The sequence below is a fragment of the Lepidochelys kempii genome, chromosome 3, assembly GCF_965140265.1.
Source record: "Lepidochelys kempii isolate rLepKem1 chromosome 3, rLepKem1.hap2, whole genome shotgun sequence".
NCBI classification, from domain to species: Eukaryota; Metazoa; Chordata; order Testudines; family Cheloniidae; genus Lepidochelys; species Lepidochelys kempii.
The window spans coordinates 207,827,605-207,847,604 of record NC_133258.1 but is presented as its reverse complement, the minus strand read 5'-3'; the positions used below and the strand labels follow the sequence as shown (position 1 = coordinate 207,847,604).

The window sequence follows — 20,000 nt, the reverse complement described above, 5'->3', positions numbered from 1 at the left end:
TGTAGAGTAGCTAAGTGTGGTGCTGCTGAGAGCTCTCTTCCCCTCCAGCTCAGCCCCAGCATGCCACTGGTGTTCCCTTTGTATGTGCAACTGGAGTTGCTCAGCTAGACAAGCATCAACGTTTGGCATTGACAGACACTTCTAAATAAACAGCACAGCAGCAGAGGTCTGTCTGTGTGTAATGGAATAACGGAGCTGTGTGGAAGGAGGCCAGGTCTGGAATAGCAGGGGCTGCTGTGCAGCTCAGTTGAGGAATAGCAGGAGTTATTGCAAGCCAGGATTGAGGTGCATATACGGAGCTCTGGGGCTCAGGACCGGAAAAGCTGGAAGTGTTGCAGAGCTCTGTATGTTCAGCTCAGGGCTAGAATGCCCAGGGGTGCTCTGGGTCAGGATTCCTTGGCTCTATTCCCAGGTGTGCCCGTGAGACACTTGCCTTGGACAAGTCTCTTACTCTTCTGTGTCTTGTTTTCCCTCTCTAAAATGGGGTCTGAAATGCATTAAGATCCTGTGATGAAAAGGGCTGCAGAAGAGAGAAGTGCTGTTTGTGGGGAGGGTTCCCTTTGTGGATTTGGAAGTCGCCAAGTTTGGTTTTAAACAGCGTGTAGGCCTGGAAATTGACTTTTCAGCTCAAGGGCTGGGGTAGGAGCAGGGAGAAAATCTGAAGTCATTTGAACAAAAGGTGCCTGAGACTGTAAACTTTAGGCTGCTCTAAGTCGCAAATGTCTTGCGATGCTTTTTGCCCACACCTAGGAGAAAAGGAGGTGCAGGAGACCCATGGCATGTATCTCTGGCCACCCCTCACCGACCGAGCACAGCGTGCCAAGCATCAGGTTAACACAGAAACACAAAAAAGTTTGATTTGCCTTTGAAAACTTCAAGGAGGTGGCATGCTGCTAGCCATCCTGGCAGAGCTTCGGCTCTAGCTCCTTGTTGTAGCCCATAGAGCTAGTTTTAGCATTTATTTTATTCAGCAATAATGCAGGGAACCTACAGGCCTATATCCTGTAAGATGTTGGCTTCAACAGTTAGCATAAGGCTTGAGGTCTATGAACTTTGGCACAGATAAATGGCCTAACCCTTAAGTTTTGGGGAACTGGTAATAGAGTGTTTAAGGGGAAAGTTTGTCCATAATGACATCAGCCAACCACAGGAACATGAGCTAACACCAGCTTTTCAATAGGATGGGAACATCTTCAGATGTCTGACCACAAGAGTGCCATGGCAATGATGCATATGATAAGTTGAGATAAATAATATACTAAACTATAGGGGAATGGCACCCCAACATTAGTAGGATAATTAAATATAAATAAGAAAGAGGGGAGAAACCCCTACTGAATAGATATTAGACATAGTGGTGTCAGCATAACATATTACACAAGTTGTATCCCAGCCTGTGAGCTGGAGGAGTAACAGATGTAGCCCTTGGGAGGTGCCAGAATGATGGCCACTGGTGATGGTGATGAGGAAGATAATGGTTAACATTTCAGAACATTTTGTGCCCTGCTAGGGATGGTGTGAGTGTATGGGCGTTCAGATGTACATTCTGTATTATTGCTATCTACCTTGCTGGGTTAGAGTGTTTGATTTTGCTAAATGTAGTAATAAACTAGGAACGCTTCTGTATTTGTAATAAAGTGTGAAGGTTGAGGGCATATCAGGGTTCCCAAATAAACAGTAACTTTAATAATATTGGGCCTGATCTAGGGTCAAGAACCTGTCAAACCTCAGAGTGATAACTGGGACTTCTTAAGTAATCAATATAATTAATATACAATTTATAAATTAGGCTACACCACCCATGCTAAACAGCAACACAGAAGAGAGGGGATTGTTTCTTGTCAGGGATGTGACCTCCCCCAGGACCTCCAGCCCCATGGGGGTGGGAGGCTCCACCACCTGAGCTAAAAGAGTAATGCCTTTACCTCGTAGCAGTAGTACATTCTTATGTGGGCCAGCCCCTACAGTGGAACACACAACATACGCTTACTTATTCAAAGTATCATTGAGCCTGTGCCACAAATGGGGACAGCAGAGACTCCTCAAGGCCACTTCTGGATGAGCCAGGACTAGCAGTCGTATTGCAGAATCATCACATGCTGCTGCCTATCAGAAAGAGTAGGCCAAATCTGTGTGCTTGGCTGTGCTGTCATTGCAATAGGGGTGCTCTGCCACACCACTTCTACCCAGCCGGACTAGCCTAGCAATTAGTTTGCATGTGGTAGACTTCCTGGGTAGCGGAGGAGGTAGAAAGCTGCAGGAAGAGAAGCAATGATCCTGTAGTTAGGCCACTAAACTGGGACCCAGGGAAGCTGGGATCTCTCTTGCTGTGACACAGACTTCCCATGCTATGTTGGGCAAGCCACTTAAGCCAAAATATTGGGAGGTGGTCACTAACTTTATCCGTAACCTCTCTCTGCCTATATTGCGTCTCTGTAAACTGGGATAATTGTAATCACTGGAGCTGGATAAGGAGAAGTGAGGGGTTTGGAGGGGCATGGGGGCATAGCTTTCCCAGGTCTGTGTGGGAGGGCATGCATGGAACCCCTAGAACTGAGTTGGGGGGACTGGGTTAGTTGGGAGGATTGGAACTGTGCTAGGAGTCAGAAGCAGGAGTCTTGCAGAGCAGAGGACTGTGGACAAAGTAGTGTGGGGAGCCTGGAGATAAGAGTGCTCTGCCCTTATTTATAAGGTGTCTATGGAGAGGCTCATTTAGGGTGTGAAAAGCCTTTGAAGGCTGGGAAGAGATTTCGCCTTCCCACTAACTCCTGTTGCAACTGTATGTCTGGGTGTGCACTCACATTGTGGGCTTGAGTGTGCTTTGTGTGACTGTTTTTGTTCTTAATTGAGCATAGGATCAATTAAAAGGTGCCTGGAGCAGCCATTTCCCTGGGTCACAGCACTACCCTCCCTGAGCCACCATCCCTTGTGTCACTCCCCATTCGCTTATCACTGCACCCCAGGGGAGTGGGGGTCTGGGTCCAGGGTGGTGCCTGGGGTAACACATACTAATGGCCAGCAGTGACCAGGCACTTTCCTCTGCTGAGATGGTGGCTCCAATAGCCTGCGTGTGCACAGGCCTTTGCAGTGGGGCTGTTTCTGGAGCACCGTGGGCAGGGGCGATCCCTGGGCCGAGCTCCCTGAGACTCGGAGCAACGTCCAATATTGTTGGCAAAGACTCGCTATCCCGGCCAGAGAGAGTAAACCCCAGAGGGCCCCAGCCAGGCTCGTTCACATGCTGTATAGCAGAAAACATTACTGGGCTGGACATTACTGGGAGGTTGTTGTGCTCAGAGCTGGCATTGCACCACCCCAGACTGGCGTCGGCTCTGGCTCAAGGCTCCTCAAGGTAGGAAACTAGGAAATGCTCAGTGCTGGATGGGATAGCCCTTTCAGGATCCAAAAGGGGGACTCATATTTTTGGTTCCCTTTCCCTCAGTTTATCTAGCAAGGACAGGCTGATCTGCTCATGCAGGGAACAGGGGAAGCTTGGATCCAGAGACTCCTCTCAGAAGCTGCCCCCTTTAACAGAGCCTGCAGTCCAGCAGCCAGTCTAGTAGTAGGGGTGGCTGTTCTTTGCTCTCACAAAAAGGGCTCTTTAAGGAACACGCAAATGGTCTGTTTTACTCCCTTGGGTTGTGAACTCCATTTGACTCACCAGCTGAGGCTCCCACTTAGCACTTAAATCATATAAATGTTACTTCTGAGGGCAGGGCATTCTGTGCCAAAAAATTAAAAATTCTGCTAAAAAAAAAATAAAAATTCTGTGCACAATATTTTAAAATTCTGCCCATTTTATTTGTCAAATAAATGTGGAGGCTTCAGCATGGCATTGGGGACCACAGGCCACTGGCTGCACAGAGGTGGGAGATCACTGTGCAGCTCCCCCTTGGGATACAGATTCAGTGGTTAGGCTGTATCCAACCCTGACACAGCGCAGGGACCAGGCCTGGCCCAGAAACACCCTAGGGCCTTGCCCCTTCATTCCAGGTGTGGGCAGGCAGGCTCAGCAAGGCAGGATCAAAGTGTGGAGGGGCTTAGTGTGGAGGGAATCCAGGTGTGGGTTGTGCAGGTTCTGTGTGGGGCGATCTGGATGCGGGTGGCTCAGTGGGGAATCCGAGTGTTGGGGGAATCTGGATACACAGGGGCTTATTGCGGGGGTTCTAGGTGCAACGGTAATGGGACTCTGCAGGGGGATCCAGGTGAAGGGGGGAGGGGTCTGAGTGTGTGTGTGGGGGACAGAGCTCAGCAGAAGGTGTGGGGGGCTCAATGCGGGGTCCAGATGCTGGGAGAGTGGGGCTTATCGGAGGGGTGAGGCTTGGTGGGAGGGTCTGGGCATGAAGGGGTCTGGATGCACTGGGGTTGGGTGGATTAGGGAGCAGCTCCCTGTACAAGGATCCCACCCCCTGCAGCTGAGGAGTGATGGGTTCAGGAAATAGGGGAGGGAGTTTGCTGCGCTTCCTACAGCTGTGGGAGAAATCTGGGGGTGGATCTGACTCTTACTAGGGGGCTGTGCAGGGGAAGAAGAAGTCCCATCCTCCCCAGCCGGGACTAGCAGCTGAGCTTGGTTGAGGGTAGGAGCCACTAGCCAGGTCTTCCCCAGTCCCAGCCCTTGCCCTACAGTGATTTACCTCTCTGGTGGCTGCCTGGGCACCCGAAACATATTGCTGGGGAGGGTCTCATGACTGCTCTTGTGGCTTCCCCATCAGAAAGTCATTTTTCTGTGGGGGAACAAAGAAATCTGCCGGGGACATAAATTCTGTGCATTTACAGTGGCGCAGAATTCCCCCAGGGGTAAAATATAGGATTGGAAGGTATAGTAAGCGGAGGCCCTGAAACATAAATACTTGTATCAGAGGCCCAGTCTGAGGCCTGAAGCCTGAACTAAAGTAAAGCCTGAACCACAGTACCTCCAGGCAGTGATAAGCAAAGCTGGGCTGTGAGCCAGAGCCAGGGCCCACTCACAGAAATTGTCAGGAAAAGGTTGTTAGAGGCACGTGCACACACACACACATCAGGGCGAATGAGAGAAACTTGTGCCAAGGTGGCGGCAAGACACTCTGTAGACATAACAAGGAACAGGCAGGTGCATCTTAAAGACAGGGTCTAAAGGGCAACGTGATGGATAGATTCGTTTGAACTATGATGAGTAATCGGTCCTGCAACGGTATAAAAGTAGGTCCCGGAGCGCATATCTTTGACCAGCCTAGGGGGCAGTGGAGTGTCCCGCCACTGACTGAGCTGTGTCCATTGCCAGGGAGCACAAATTCGTTGTATACCCTGTAGAGTCTATAGGGAACTATTACTGTGTTTCATTTGACAATAAACCTGGCTCGGGTTCCTTCGTACCTTACTAGAGTCTGTGGTTTTTGGGGGTTCTCTTGGGGTCTGCTGTGTTAGCTATCTGCGCAGAGCTGGGGCAGCACACAGAGGGAACATGCACACAGCCGACTGTTATCATCATCGAACAAGAACGGAGCACCACACTGGTAGCTACCGACAACAGAAGGAACCTTGAGAGGTCATCAAGTCCAGCCCTCTGAGAGCACTGTGGCCTGACCAAGTAAACCTAGACCATCCCTGACATCTGTCCAACCTGTTCTTAAATACCTCCAATGGCCAGGATTACACCACCATCCTGAGAAGCCTTTGGGGGGAAGGGGCGTTCTTCTCACTCCCACAATGGGGGTCTGTGATTCACCTTTCCTGCTTTCCCAGTGTCTGAGCCTGGGCTGAAGTCCTGTGTTTTGTGCCAGAAACTATAACTCCACCTGGGTGACTTAGGCGCAAGGCTGTGGCTAACATGGCTTTAGTGGAGACAGGGCCTGGGAGAGAAAGGCCAAGCTATCTTCAGGTGGCACTGTCCTGCCATTCTTGTGCTTGGGGTGCCCCTTTCTCAGGGTGCCTTCTTCAGATTGGCGGGGCTGGGGGGGGATGGACACTTCTTCCTCTGAGCTCCTGCAGCAGCAGGCCTATCTCTGCTTTATTCCTTCAGGCAGCCGTGTTTCATTGACTGTCTTTCCCCTGAGCTGGAAATCTCAGTGACTCTCCTGAGCTGCCTCCCAAGCTGCAGAGTCTGAGGGCTGGTCTACATTTAACATGCTACAGCTAAAGCGCTTCAGTATAGACTAGTGAGCCCCAAACTGCGGGGCATGTTCGGGAAGGAATTTGCGGAGAATGTTCTGGGGAGTGTGGTGGGGCCTGGGCAGCCCCCAACCTGGCCCACCCTGTCTGGCCCTGCCTCTAGCCTCAGCCCATAGCCCCATTCCTGGCCCCCCAACTCTTGGCCACGGCCCAGCCCCTCTCCTGGCCCCAGCTCTCAACCAGGACTCCCAGGGGGCAGGCACATTGTATTATAGGCAGCCTCCCTCTATCTCACTAGGTCACTGGCTGCCAGTCTCCTCTCTCCCCTTCCACTTACTGTCTCACTGTGGGTGGGCGATCCTCTCCAAGTTCAGTGTGCAACTAGTGTCCCTGGGGCTGTGTCCCTGCCCAGACCACCTCCCCTCTGGGGCACCCCTCCCCAAGGAACTGGAGGGGTGGGCAGTCGGGGCTATCTTGAGCAGCTGCCTCCCTGAGAGAGGAGTGTGCCTGCTGGAGCGGGAGTTCTGTAGAGACTCCATTTGTTCTGACGTCCCTCATGCCACACCTGGAGTGAGATTTCTAGTTATGCTGTAAACACAGGCAGGAGACTGTTGCTGAGCAAAGTGCCCATAACGCACAAAGGTGGGTCCTAACAGCAGAACAAAGGCAAATCTGCTGCCAGCACCCTCCCTTCTTCCCTCCCTCTTCTAGCTGGCGTAATACCCTGGCCACCTGCCACCTTCCTTCCAGTGGGTCATATGAGCCCAGATTGCGCTGTCTGCTTGGTATCTCTCCATGCCTGCAGAGGGCAATGCTGGTGGGCAGACTCCACCAGTTGCTGTTGCATGCCCCAGCACTGGCACTAGGTCCATGCACCTAATCCAGCCCTAGGTAGGGACACTGAGTGAGGTAAGAATTGGATGTGCCTGGGGCAGTGGGTTCAGAGCCTGGAGCCAGGGCATTTGTCTGGCATGGGGGAGGCAGTGGGGATAGTCAGGCTGGAGTGTGAAGGGGCAGATCTTTGGGGGGTATGTCTCTACCATGTACCTTGGAGAGGGGGAACCAGACACCACCTAAAGCAGTAGTGCGTGTGGCGGGGCTGGAGACCAGACCCTATGGGTCTGCCAGGGAGGGACAGCCAGGGCACAGGAGTTCTGTTTGCACAGTGTGTGTTGCTCTCTCTGGACTGCAGTTGTCAAATGTGATGGTGCTTTCCCTGAACATAGTCCGTTCACACTCAGGGCTGCAGAGTGCATGCTGTCCCCGTTGCCCCAGGAACAGCACGGACGGCTCCTGTGCAGGGCTCCAGAAGTAACAATGGCACACTATAAAAACAGTAACTCTCACAGTTCCCCTACAAAGGTTGGTGGGCTCTTATTCTCCCACTGGATATAGAGAATGAGGCATGGGCAGGGGCATGGAGCGGCTTGTGCACAGGAGCCCTGACTCCTAATGCTGTGCTGAGAACAGTCCCTTGGCTGGCAGCAAAGCAAATTACCCAGAAAAAAGGCTACTGTCATTCCAGAGAAGAGCCTCCCTGGGGAGTTCCATGGCATAGCTGTTGTGGTACTGTTATATTGCTGTTGGAATGCAGTAAACTTCCCTGTGTGGAACAGCCTTCAGTAACCTGTCAGTGTCTTCCCTCCTTGCTTGTGCTAAATCCTGTCGGTCACGCTGTACTCCTTTCCCCGACTCAGCCCAATGCATGTCTTTGTTCTGGGGGTGGTGAGCCCTTTAGGTTGGCCGAGGTCAGTGCCTCCCAGCCCTGAGGCAGGTGCTTTCTTAGGGGATTCACTGCTGAGGAAGCAACAGACTTTGGGTTGGATTTTTTCTATCCTCCCTTTGTCCTTTCTTCTTACTCAGCCAAGGTGCCTCATGCCTCTTTGCATTCCTTCCCACTGCTCCCTCTCAGTGACCTCTGGACTGGAGGTGTGTTCACCACAATCCCAGCTGCCAGTTACTTAACTCCGCTCTGAAAGGGCAGCTAAATCAGCTTTCTTAGCTGCCAAAGGTGTGGGGGCGTACAGGAGAGCGTCAGTTCTGATGCTGGCTCTCTGTCTCCTGCCCACACACGCAGTTCCTGCAGGTGACAGACAGCACTCCATGTCCCCCTCCTCTTAGAAGGGGATAGGCCCACAAAGCTCTCCCCTCCTTGAAAGAGACGGGATGAAGAGAGGAGAGGACTTGCAGAGAGGGGTAATCAAAAGCATCTGATCCCTGGTCCCTGGCATCCCCTCTGACTTGTCTGTGGGGGTGGGGCTCTATGTAGCTTCTCTCTTAAGATCTTGCACCCTTGTAGCTCCCCTGGGCAAGGCTCTGACACTCACCAAGGCTCTGCTCTTCTCTCATTGCTAGGCAGGTGTGTAGGTGAAGGACTATGTCCACAATGGTGTACCCAAGGGAGGAGAAGCTGGATAAGCTGAGCCAGGAGGAGATCATCTGCAACACCAAGCTGGTGATGCAGGGGCTGGAGGCCCTCAAGAACGAGCACAACTCCATCCTGCATAGCCTGCTGGAGACCATCAAGTGTCTGAAAAAGGATGAGGAGGCCAACCTGGTGCATGAGAAATCCAATCTGCTCCGCAAGTCGGTGGAGATGATTGAGCTGGGTCTTGGGGAGGCTCAGGTGAGTGACGGGGAGGCATGGTAGCAAGCACATGGTAGGGGTGATCCGGGGGTCTGGGATAGGAGGGCAGACAGTACCGTGCCATCCCCAGGGGCTGCAGAATCCTCTGCCAGATCTGAGCTTGGCAATAACTAATCTCTGTCTGGAGAGGCAGATGGGGCCAGGGTGCAGCGTAGTGGGGCTGTTCTGCGGGGGGGAGGCTGTGCTGGTTCTCCTGCTGGACTACTGATGTTGCCGTTGGCTCTCTTGGCCCAGGTGATGATGGCTCTGTCCAGCCATTTGAATGCAGTGGAGTCAGAGAAGCAGAAGCTGCGTGCCCAGGTGCGGAGACTGTGCCAGGAGAACCAGTGGCTGCGAGATGAGCTGGCCAACACTCAGCAGAAGCTGCAGCGCAGTGAGCAGACGGTGGCCCAGCTGGAGGAGGAGAAGAAGCACCTGGAGTTCATGAACCAGCTGAAGAAATACGATGAGGACGTCTCGCCATCGGTAAAAGTCATTGCTGCAGGGGGCTCTGACTCCCAGAGCCATCCCACAAGGCTGAGCCACGGGATGGACGGGTCCTCCAGGAGTGCCCAGCGTCCATGGCTTGCGCTCTGGACAACTGGCAGCGTGTCACAGTCCTGCCCCCAAGGACTCCTCTAGCCCCAAAAAGGGAGTGCGCTTTCGCCTGCCTGAACCAGGGTCTGTCTGCTAAGGAGCCAGCTGTGATGTGGGACCCTGCTGCCAGGACCGGGAGTGAGACTTGAGGTCGGGGGGTGAGCTCACTGACCACGGGGGGACTGAGCCCATGGGGTGGGGGGAGCACCTGCCTGACCTCAGTGGGGACTGGACCCTGCACAGGGTGAGGTGGGGAGCTATCTTACTGGGGTGCTGGCACTTTACACTGATGGTTCTTCCCCTCCCCCTGCCAGGAGGAGAAGGAAGGGGACTCCACAAAGGACTCTCTGGATGATCTGTTCCCGAATGAAGAAGAGGATCACGGCCCAGGAAGTAAGTGGTTCCAGTACCCCCATCCTGATCCTCCGTCCTTCTCTGTGGTCTGTCTGCTGGGGCCTGTAGTAAGAGCCCTGGCTGGCTTGAGGTGAGTGGGTAGCCCAGCCTGGCTGGTGCTGTGAGCCCAAGCGGTGTGTGGCCTGTGCCCAGTGTCCACCACCAGCCTAATTACTCGTGTGTGTGTTGGCAGTGCCCCACCAGCACAGCAGTGCGGCAGCAGCTGCCCAGCAGGGTGGCTATGAGATCCCAGCACGCCTGCGCACCCTCCACAACCTGGTGATCCAGTATGCCTCGCAGGGGCGCTACGAGGTAGCTGTGCCACTCTGCAAGCAGGCACTGGAGGACCTGGAGAAGACATCAGGCCACGACCACCCCGATGTGGCCACCATGCTCAACATCCTGGCACTGGTGTACAGGTGAGCGTTGGGATGGGGAGCAGAGCCCTGCCACTTCTTCCCCATCTACCAGTGCAGGAGTCTGGCAGATGTGGGCCTCCTGTATCTGGCAGAGTCTCCATTTGGAAACTGCTTTGGGTCAGGTGATGGCCATGAAGCCCAGGCCCCGTTTGCCTGGGGTGGGCTTTGCAGAAAGCCGTGGAAGGGCTGGGATTTGGGGAAAGCTGTAGGGCATGGGGAGGGATGGGAGAGGGCAGGCTGGAATGGGGGTACAGCTGTGGTTGTTGAGGCTAATTGGGAATTGGAAAAGGCTGCAGGATTTCTGGGGGGACTGTTGTTCCAGGCGCCATGTGCTCAGAGTCCCAGCACTTTAGACCTGAACCGTGACTCACTGGCTTTGTGCCGCAGGGATCAGAATAAATACAAAGAGGCAGCCCATCTGCTGAATGACGCACTCTCCATTCGTGAGAAGACGCTGGGGAAAGACCACCCTGCAGTGAGTATCTGCTGCCCTGGCCCTGGGGGCACATGTCCTCTGCTGGCTGGGGAGTGGGGGCCAGGTGGGCAAGAAGCATGTCACGTTCCCCCCCATTCTCCGTGATACACCTGGCTGGGCTGCTCACTGATTGCACAGCAGGCTGCCACGAAAAGCCCCAGGTGGCAGGGAATGGGGCTCAGGCACTGGCCATGGAGCACTCCTTGGCATTCTGCCCCGCTATACCATGCTGGGGGATCAGGTGAGGGCACATGCAGTCCCAGTCCTGACTCCAGCACTTTTGGGAGGAGTTTGGGTTTTACCCTGGGCATCGTGGATAACTCTGTGCTGCTTCCCTAACGTGCCTGGCACCTGCAGCTGGGTACAGGCTGCTCCTCCCTGGCCCGGTTAGCTGGGCAGAGTTGCTGTGTGCTGCCAAGTTGCTGCTGTGCTTCGCCCCAGCGGCTGTAATGGTGAGTCCAAAGAGACCAGGATGGCCTTGCTCCCCACCTCCTCCTCTCCCCCAGCACATTCCTTCTGGTTCCTTCTCACTTCAGTGGGATGGGGCTTGTTCCTGTAGGTGGCAGCGACCCTCAACAATCTGGCTGTTCTTTATGGCAAGAGAGGAAAGTACAAGGAGGCAGAGCCACTGTGCAAGCGAGCCCTGGAGATCCGCGAGAAGGTACCAGCCTGAGCCCTCCCTGAGTGCACGTATACACCCTCACCCCTCCTGATGGGCTGCTCCCCATCCCTGAGATCTGGGAGAAGGTACCAGCATCGCCCTCCCGCAACTCCTCCTAGCAGTCTGCCCGGGGTGGGAGGGTGGGGAGATGAGTTCATGATTTGAGGACTTCAGTATCTCAGCCAGAGGTTATGGGTCTGTTACAGCAGTGGGCAGGTGAGGTTCTGTGGCCTGCAATGTGGAGGAGATCAGGCATGATGGTCTCTTCTGGCCTTAAAGTCTGAGTCCCCAGTGCCCTGAAAAACATCAGGCAGGTCCCTGTAGTTTCCCTCTGCCCCCAGTGCGCTGACCTCTACCACCTGCTCTCCTCCGGCCTCCAGCTTTGTTTTGTAGTGCCAGGGTCTCCATCTCCATTCACTGCCAATGAACCATCTCTCTGAATCTCCCTGGCATTTGGCCACCATGTGGCTACAGGCCATGCTGACTGAGGGACCAGCTGGAGTCTACTTGTTCCCTGCCTTTTAGCTTCAGGGAGTGCTGGGCGAGGGCTGGCATGCTAGAGTGTCCCTCAGTAGAGTAGGGTGTTCCCAGGAGTCCAAGGAGGAGCATCCATGGTGTCCCCATGGGGCCTGCAGTGATCTTGAAGAGGCTGCTGTCTGAGGCCTCCCTTCTCTGGCTTCTCCAGGTTCTAGGCAAAGACCATCCAGACGTGGCCAAGCAGCTGAACAACCTGGCGCTACTGTGCCAGAACCAGGGCAAGTACGAGGAGGTGGAGTACTACTACCGCCGGGCACTGGAGATCTACGAGAGCCGCCTGGGCCATGACGACCCCAACGTGGCCAAGACCAAGAACAACTTGGTGCGTCTGCAGGGAGTGGGGGCTGTCTGGGGGGCATAGGGTGGCATCTGGGTCAGTGAGAGAGGAGCTGGGGGAGCTGACTGGGGGGTATTCATGGTCTCACGTGGCCCAGTGGGGCTTGAAAAACTCTCTCTATTGGCTGCAGGCCTCCTGCTATCTGAAACAAGGCAAATACAAGGATGCTGAGGTGCTGTACAAGGAGATCCTCACCCGTGCCCATGTGAAGGAGTTTGGCTCTGTGGATGGTATGTACAGCTGGAAAGTGTTGCGGGGGAAGTGGGGAGCCTGGCCATAGCTCTCTGGGGAATTGTTCCCCATTCCAGTTGTGGGACTGGCTCTATGCAATGTCTCCTCTGCTGGCAGGACGAGTCCCTGCAAAGCCTGCTGTGCTCTGCACCCTGCCTGGGCTTGTCTCCATGCAGTTCAATGCTCTCAGCCACCTGACTGGGAAGGGAGAGGGCCCCCATTCCTCCTGCAGGGCTGGCACCATGGGATCTAACCAAAGACCTTACAGAGCTCAGTGACTCTGTACATTGTGGCTAACAGCTGTCCTTGCGCCGCCATCCCTGCGCATGGCACCGCCCTGCCCCTCTCCCTCAACCATACAGGATAAGAGGAGCCCCAGAGTGGCTGGAGGCTTTCCCCAGGGCTAAGGGGAAGGTCATTTATGTGTAGAGAGCAGGTCAGTGACTATGGAACCAGCAGGGGATTAGCAGCCCACGAGCAGGGATGCAGCCCCTGCTGGGGTTGGGGAGAGCCCCACAGGCAGGGTCCTGTGGAGAGAGCCGGAGAGGTGCGTTCTGAAGCCAGTGCCCCCGGGATCCTGGCTGGTTTCTAGGTGGGGTGTGGTGCTGCAGCGTGTGGCAGGGTGGAACTCCGGAGCGAGGTTGTGAACAGCACTCTGTTGTGTTTGCCCCACAGATGAGCACAAGCCGATCTGGATGCACGCGGAGGAGAGAGAGGAGATGAGCAAGGTGAGAGCAAGAGGTCAGATCAGCACAGTCTCTGACAGTAGAGACAGCCCAGTGGCTCAGCTTGTATGCCGGGGGTGGGGAAGGTCCTGTCCTGGGAGCTGGAGTCTCTTCTCTTCCCTAGGGGCAGGAGGGGAGTCTCTGCTTTCTGTAACCCCTCTGGAGCAGCAGGTGCTGCAGCTGGTCACAGCCAGCAGGGGGGCAGCTGGGACAGGGCATAGGCATAGGGAAGGAGGCAGGGTGCTGCAGCTGGGCAGGGGCATAGCAGAGGTGGGGGTGCTGCAATTGCTCTCTTGTACCTGTGTGGGAAGGAGGGCTGTGCTCTGGCAGGGGGGAGGCCGCTATGTGTCTCGCTGTGCCTGCATGTTTTCTGTTTGCTTGTAGTGCTCTCCCTAGGACACTCTGGACAGAGGAAGATGGCGGAATGACAGCGTGTTTCTGTGCCAGAGACTTAGCTTCCAGCCCCAAAGGGCCACAAAAGCCCAGCTCACTCCTGGGGTAGCCCATAAGGCTGATCAGGAGAAAGGGAACCTGAGAGGAGAGGCAGACAGGACTGGGAAGAGGCTGCAGTCTGCTGCCTCCATCATCTCCCCAGAGAACCTTCTGCAGTGTGCTACTGGAGCCAGAATGGGACCTAGAGTTCTCCCCGGCACCCTGGTCCTTCCAGTCCAGCTCTGAGCGAGGGCAACGCAAACCATGCCAGCATCTAGAGCCCCAGAGAGCACAGGGCCTTGGGAGCCAGGCTGCCTTCCTCGGGGCAGCAGCCCTGGATCCCTGGCGAATGGGAATTGACCCCAGCAGCTGTGAGAGAGAGGGAGGTGCACTCCTGAGATGGACTGAGCTAAACAGACATACGGAGCAGGTGTCCCTTCTTAGGCAGCAGGCAAGACGCAGGAGCCCCCAGCACACCTCTCTCACCCCTCTCCCTGTGCAAATGCAGCAGGGAGGCCTCTCTCAGGTCTCTCGTCTGTGTGCGCAGACCCTGGACTGGGAGCCGGCAGTCAGGATTGGCAGAGTAGTTGTCTAGATGGCCAGGCTGGAGTTTGAGGGCTTGAATAACTAACTCTGAACGCAGCAGGTGCTCGGCCCTCTGAGATCCCACCCTGTTTCTGGGAGCTGTCCCAGCTTCTATCCTGCACAGTGCAGTCTAGTCTGGAGGTCTCTCTCTTGGCCTTTGTGTGCCCCAAGCTGCAATCTCTTCACCTCCCAGCGTAGCCCACGTAGGACGCTGAGGGCCCCTTGAGAAGCAGAGCACCATGCTGGGCAGGGGGTGCTGCAGGGCACAGGACTGCTGAGACTAGCACGCAAGCTGTAAAGAATCGTTGCTGCTCTAAGCTGGCTCGCCCCTTGGGTGCTCTGTGCTGCTGCACCCACTGCTCCACCTAAGCAGGGGGTGGCCCCTGGGCCGTGCTGCCAAGAGCCTGCTGGGTTGATACCAGCATTTATTGTAAGCCACTGCGTCGATGCTCAGTTCCAGGTCAGCTGGCCGTGCAGGTAGCCTGGGTTAGACAAGGCCTCTGGGAATGAGGAGGGAGTGACATGATAGTTGTCAAGGCAAAATTTCTAGCACCCGATCGCATTCGTGGGGTCTCCTCCAGTGGGGGGTGCCAGTTCTGAGCAGTGAGGAGTTAGTTGTGGAGGAGGAAGAGCCTTTTTGGCTCCAGCTGAGGCCTTTTGTGGGTGACTAAATCAAACGTAGGGCTTGGAGCTCTTGTTGGAGCTTGTTAATGTCTCCCGAAAGGAGGGCTGGTGCCAACCCTTGACACTGGTGGCCGTGCTGAATGTCATCCTGCCTGGACGCAGCCTTGGGAGCTAGGTGATGGAAAAGGTGGTGGTGAGGCAGCCTTGGCATTGCCCGGAGGCCAGGCCTGCTGCAACTTTTCCATCCCTGCCCATCTGTCCTAGTGCTGTGCAGGGCCGTGAGACGATCCAGCCGCGGATGAAGGTCAGGTGACAGTGCTGAGCCCATTAGTTGCCTGTGATGCCATTGCCCATACTGTTCTGTTGACTCCGTTGTGGCCCCTGACTGGGGTGACTGGGCTTGCTCCTGAGGGCTTCTGCACCTGGCTACCTTGTCACCTAGGCTGAGGCCACTGCTGTGCAGAGCTCCCCAGGGTACTGTTGTGCATCCCCTCCTCCGTGTGCAGGTGAGGTTCTGGAGATTGCAGTGCCATCTGCCCAGATGGTGCAGGGTCAGTGCTCTCCCAGGCTGGCTGAGGGCTGGCTGGAGGCTCACCCAGAGAAGGGATGCTGCTGCTCGTGTTTAAGGGGCAGATCTCTAGAGATTGACAGATGACATTTGGCCACCTCTTGTCAGTGGAGCTTGCTGCTCGGCTGCTTTCAGGGTATGTTGCTGTGTGGAGGCCTACCTGCACTGCTAGCCTTGGTGTGTGGGATTGCTGCTCGGAGTGGCTCCGTGTCCTGTTGCTTTCCCTGTGCACCCAGAGCTCCATGGCCAGGTACGCTGTGAGCCCCGGCTCACAGGTTCGGAGATGAGGAGCTGCCAGGATATAAAGGGGTCTGGTGAGCCTGCAGCACCCTTCCTGTCTGCGTGTGCCAGGAGGTTCTGGGGAAGGCCCTTCTTTCAGAAAGGCATGTCCCCCTGCTCTCCGTGGGCCTTAGTGTTGCTTTGACAGATGGGAGCAGCTCCCTTACCAGGGGGACTTGGAGGTGACACAGCAGCTCAGGCTAGTAGACCACTCAGGCCTTTAGTCACCAACATCCCTGTCTGAGCCCTGAGGGTTCACATCTGCTTACCCACCTCTGGGCCCTGCCTGCCCGGCCTTGCGCAGCTCCATACGCACGCAGTCCCAGAGCTGAACTTCTGGCCTGGCGCCTACACTTTTAACTTCGAGCGAGAGAAATGAGCTGGCCCTATGGCTCTCCTGCTGCCACCTCAGGACAAGACTCTGCCACAAGGAGGTTCCACCAGGGTCCTGAAATTGCCTTGGCCTGTGTGGGGCAAGGTGGCTTCTTATGCCTGTACTGCCCCTTCCTGCTCCTAGCCCAGAGCAGCTCTGAACTCCAGCTGGGAAGGAGTGGCTCCAGCACCCAGCTTTTCTGGGTGCTGGGTTTGAGTGGTGTGCTCTCTTATCACGGGCCAGGACTGGGCCTTCTCTCCCCTGTACAGGGCTGAGATGATTTCCAGGCTACTGCTAAGCATAGAGACTGTGGGGGGCTCTGTCTCCTGCTCCACCTCCTCCAGGTGAACTCTAATGGAGGTGGCTTCGTGTGTTGGGCATTCTGCAGTGCAGAAATGCTGGTGCCAGCCGTCCCCCAGGACATACTGTGGTGCCCACCACAAGCTAGCAGCAGTGGGCTGGGTGTAAGGCGAGAGCTGTGTTGTGGCCAGTGGGAGACGTGTGTGCTAGCCTAACCCACAGGTGGTCCCTGTTCCCTTGAGCTGTGCTCTCTTGGTTCTGCGTAGCACTAGCCGAGCCCCTGGGTTGAGGGGTGTTGCTCCCATTCCCTCCCAGGCCTGGAGACCCTCCCCCTGCCATACCTGGTTGCCTGTCTGTTTTCTCCTATTAAAAAGCATCATACCCATTTTGGCAGAGCTTCACTTTCTTTCTCTGTACTTACCATTTCACCGAACATCACGATGGGGCTGAATGCGTGGGTGGGGTGGATTTACTAGCATCCAGGCAGCGGCGGGGGCACATGTGGGGATTGGGCAGGGCCAAGGCAGGAGCTGTGCCCCCTGGGGAGGGAGGGTACTGGGCATGGCAGTGGCAGCTGGAATGGTCCTGGGCTCACGGTTTGGGACATGCCCCCTGGTAGGAATAGCCTCACTTTCCCCGTGATATGGGGGCTGGGAGGGAGCTCTGTGGTGATGCCATCCTGGGGTGCTGCAGCAGATATCCTGGCTGGAGAATCAGCTGGTGTTTAAAGGCAGGGCGAGGAGATACAGTCTGTGCCCCAGCCCTTGTCTCCCGCTGTGAGCGTGCTGTAATTGGGATGCCACCAGAGCCCGGACTGCAGCCCACCCCCGAACATCTACACTGCAATTTCATATTCCCTCAGCCTGAGCCGTGGGAGCCTGAATCAGCTGGCGTGGGCCAGCCCCCGGTGTTTTATTGTATCAAGAGGCAGCACGTAGACCTTACTGGAAATAGCAGGCAGTCAGCGAGAGAAACTCCGTTGCTGGGGTCTTGAAGCATCCAAGCAAACAGTCTGTGGTTCAATACAGCCAAGTGTAAATGTATCATCTAGGAACAAGGAATGTAGACCGTGCCTACGTGATGAGGGTCTCTACCCTGGCAAGCAGTGACTGAAAAAGATGTGAGGGTCATGGTGGATGATTGGCTGAACATCAGCTCCCACTGCATCACTGTGGCCAAAAGCACTAATGCGATCCTGGGACGCATGCACGGGAATCTCGAGTAGGAGTAGAGAGGTTATTTTACCTCTCTGTTTGGCACTGGTGTCAGTGCTGCTGGAGTCTGTCCAGTTCTGGTGCCCACGGTTCAAGAAAGCTGTTGCTAAATTGCAGAGGGGTCAGAGAAGAGCCGCGAGAATGTTTAAAGGATTAGAAAACCTGCCTTAGAGTGATAAGCTAAATAGACTGAACTCTTAGAGTCTAACAAAGAGAAGGTTGAGGGGTGACTTGCAGACAATCTATAAGTACTTACATTGGGAAGGAATATTTCACAATGGGCTCTTCAGTCTAGCAGACAAAGGTCTAACACAACCCATGGTTGAAAGCTGAAGCAGTCAGTGTTTTGTCATTGCCAGGGGCTGAGTGGTGTGCTCCAGGTTGATGGTATGTGTGCAGGGTTGGCCCCAGGCCCCATGGATGGGGTGAGGCCTGTACCCGCTAGGGTTGTTTAGCCTCCCTTTCTCTGTCCGGGGCGGTCTAGCTGTTGACCTCATAACTGTGCCATCCTGTGGCCGAGGTGGTTGTGCTGGGGGCTGGCAGCACCTGCTCTAGCTCCACCAGCCCCAGAGCCCATTATTCTGACTGGCCATGCAGGAAGGAGGAACGGCAGCTAGATGCCCAGCAGGGCACACCTGGGCTCCCATGCAGAGGGAGGGCTGGGTGTAGCCTCTCACTGTCCCCACATCTGACATGGCTGACGTGCTTCCCCTTGTGGTCTTGGAAAGGCTGAGTTAGCCTGGGCTGATCCTCTGGCCAGGCGAGGAAAGCCAGCCTGGAGAGAGAGGGCGTGTCTGAGTGTCCCCGCTGGCTGCCTGCCCTGGGGCTTGGAGTGACAGGCCCAGGGGCTGGAATTCCTCCAAAGGGAGTGGCTCTGCCCTGTGGGAAGGTTCCCTGGGCTCACTCAGGCCAAAATGCTCTCACTGGGGCCTGGACTGGAGTGAGACTCTGAAATGGGAGCGGCCTGATGTGCAGAGCTGTGAGCCCCACTGCCCTCCCTGGGCGCTCCCCCCTCTGGTAGCCAGGACCCTCTGAGCCTAGCTCCGGCCCCTGGGTGAGGATCTGGCCCTTTAAACCAGCCTAAGGACTGAGTTCTGAATTTTTGGGCACTTGGCTGTCTCCTTTGTGCAGTGCTTAATTTGTAATGAAAGAGGTGCCGAGGCTCCAGCAATTTGTTTACATTCATAACCGATGCAGCAAGCCCAGCAGTGCCGGGGCTGTGAACTGCCAAGCCTAGAGATCATGGGGCTCAGGCCTGGCACAAACTAAGCCCTGCCTTTGTGCCCCGGTGACTGTGGGGTCAGAGGGCACTGCCACCCGGGGTGCTCAGAGCCATCTGCCCTGGGCTTAGGTCCGTTTCAGCCCCAGCACTGCTGGCCCCACTCGGGCTGGCGTGGAAACCAGCCACGGTTCTTGTGAAAATCTCCGTGAGCAGTGGCTGGGCAGGAAAGTGCCAAAGTGCCATGCCCCAACAGGAGGATGGGCTCTAGGGATGGGGACTGGGGTGGCTCAGGTGGGCTCTTGGGAGCTCAGGCTGGATGTAGAGGTCCTCTGGGGGGCCCCATAGAATTGGGGGGCAGGGATGGAAAGTGGGATGTTTAAATGTTGAGCTGCTGCTGGCCACAGCAATCAGGGTAGGGCTCAGTCCAGCATGGGGTGGGGCTGTTCTGGGAGCCTGAGGCAGGTGCCATGGGGCTATTCTAGCTAACCTCTCTTCTCCTTCCCTTGCAGAGCAAACAGAGAGATGGTGACCCATATGCAGAGTACGGCAGCTGGTATAAAGCCTGCAAAGTCAGCAGGTAAGGTGGGGCTCGGGGAGCTAGGGGACCATGGCATCAGCCTTGGCAAGCAGCCCCTCTGGAGCCAAGGTGCTGCCCCGCCAAGCCCCCATCGCAGTAATAGCCCCTGCGGTGCTTTCCTTGCATCATGCTGGCTGCCCCGCCCTCTCCAGCACATGTCAAGGGTTGGCCTCTTTAGCTTGATTACTTTATCCTGTATGTAAATTTACTTTCATTGCCCTCTGCCTGTGAGGATCCAAAGAGTGTGCCATGTTGCTGCAGATCTTGGCTCTCTCACCAACAGAAGTTGGTCCAGTAAAAGACATTCCCTCCACCCCCGTGTGTCTCCGTAACCAAGCCAGACGGACAGGGGAATCCCCACATTCCTCTCTCCAGGGCAGGCTGGACATAGGAACCACCTCTCAAACACACGTGAAGAACCTATTTCCAGCAGGTGTCCCTAACTCTGTGCCCACCCCATCCATAGTCACTCGATGATTTTCAGGGCCAGCATGTCACCAGCTGACACGTGCTATCTTACCTGACACTTTAGAGACATAGTCTGATGACAGTGAGTTGGGGCAATGAGTGTCAGGCTGAGCTATGTATGGGGTGCCCTCTGCCAGTTGGCCAGAGCGGCTGTGAGGGCCACAGGTGCTCCTCAAGGGCGTGTAGCGTCTGTGCGTTCACAATGCCTTCAGGGAGAGTTGATGGCTGGGCCCTCCTGTGCAGCGTGGCCCATCCCAGAAGGCCTGGCCAGGC

At 55.6% G+C, this 20,000-nt stretch overlaps 1 protein-coding gene across 10 annotated transcripts in view; it reads left to right on the top strand.

The window, feature by feature from the left end:
• The window catches only part of KLC4 (kinesin light chain 4), a 49,480-nt gene that overhangs the window by 9,833 nt on the left and 19,647 nt on the right, over positions 1–20,000 (top strand). For 5 of the 10 annotated variants that reach the window (XM_073339851.1, XM_073339846.1, XM_073339852.1 and 2 more), the window contains exons 2-11: positions 8,440–8,710; positions 8,966–9,196; positions 9,622–9,700; positions 9,894–10,119; positions 10,507–10,594; positions 11,154–11,255; positions 11,941–12,114; positions 12,260–12,359; positions 13,036–13,088; positions 19,192–19,259. In XM_073339851.1, coding sequence (XP_073195952.1) covers positions 8,462–8,710; positions 8,966–9,196; positions 9,622–9,700; positions 9,894–10,119; positions 10,507–10,594; positions 11,154–11,255; positions 11,941–12,114; positions 12,260–12,359; positions 13,036–13,088; positions 19,192–19,259 — 1,370 coding nt within the window. In that variant the 5' untranslated portion in view covers positions 8,440–8,461. The other 5 variants (XM_073339848.1, XM_073339850.1, XM_073339849.1 and 2 more) reach the window with 5 other exon arrangements.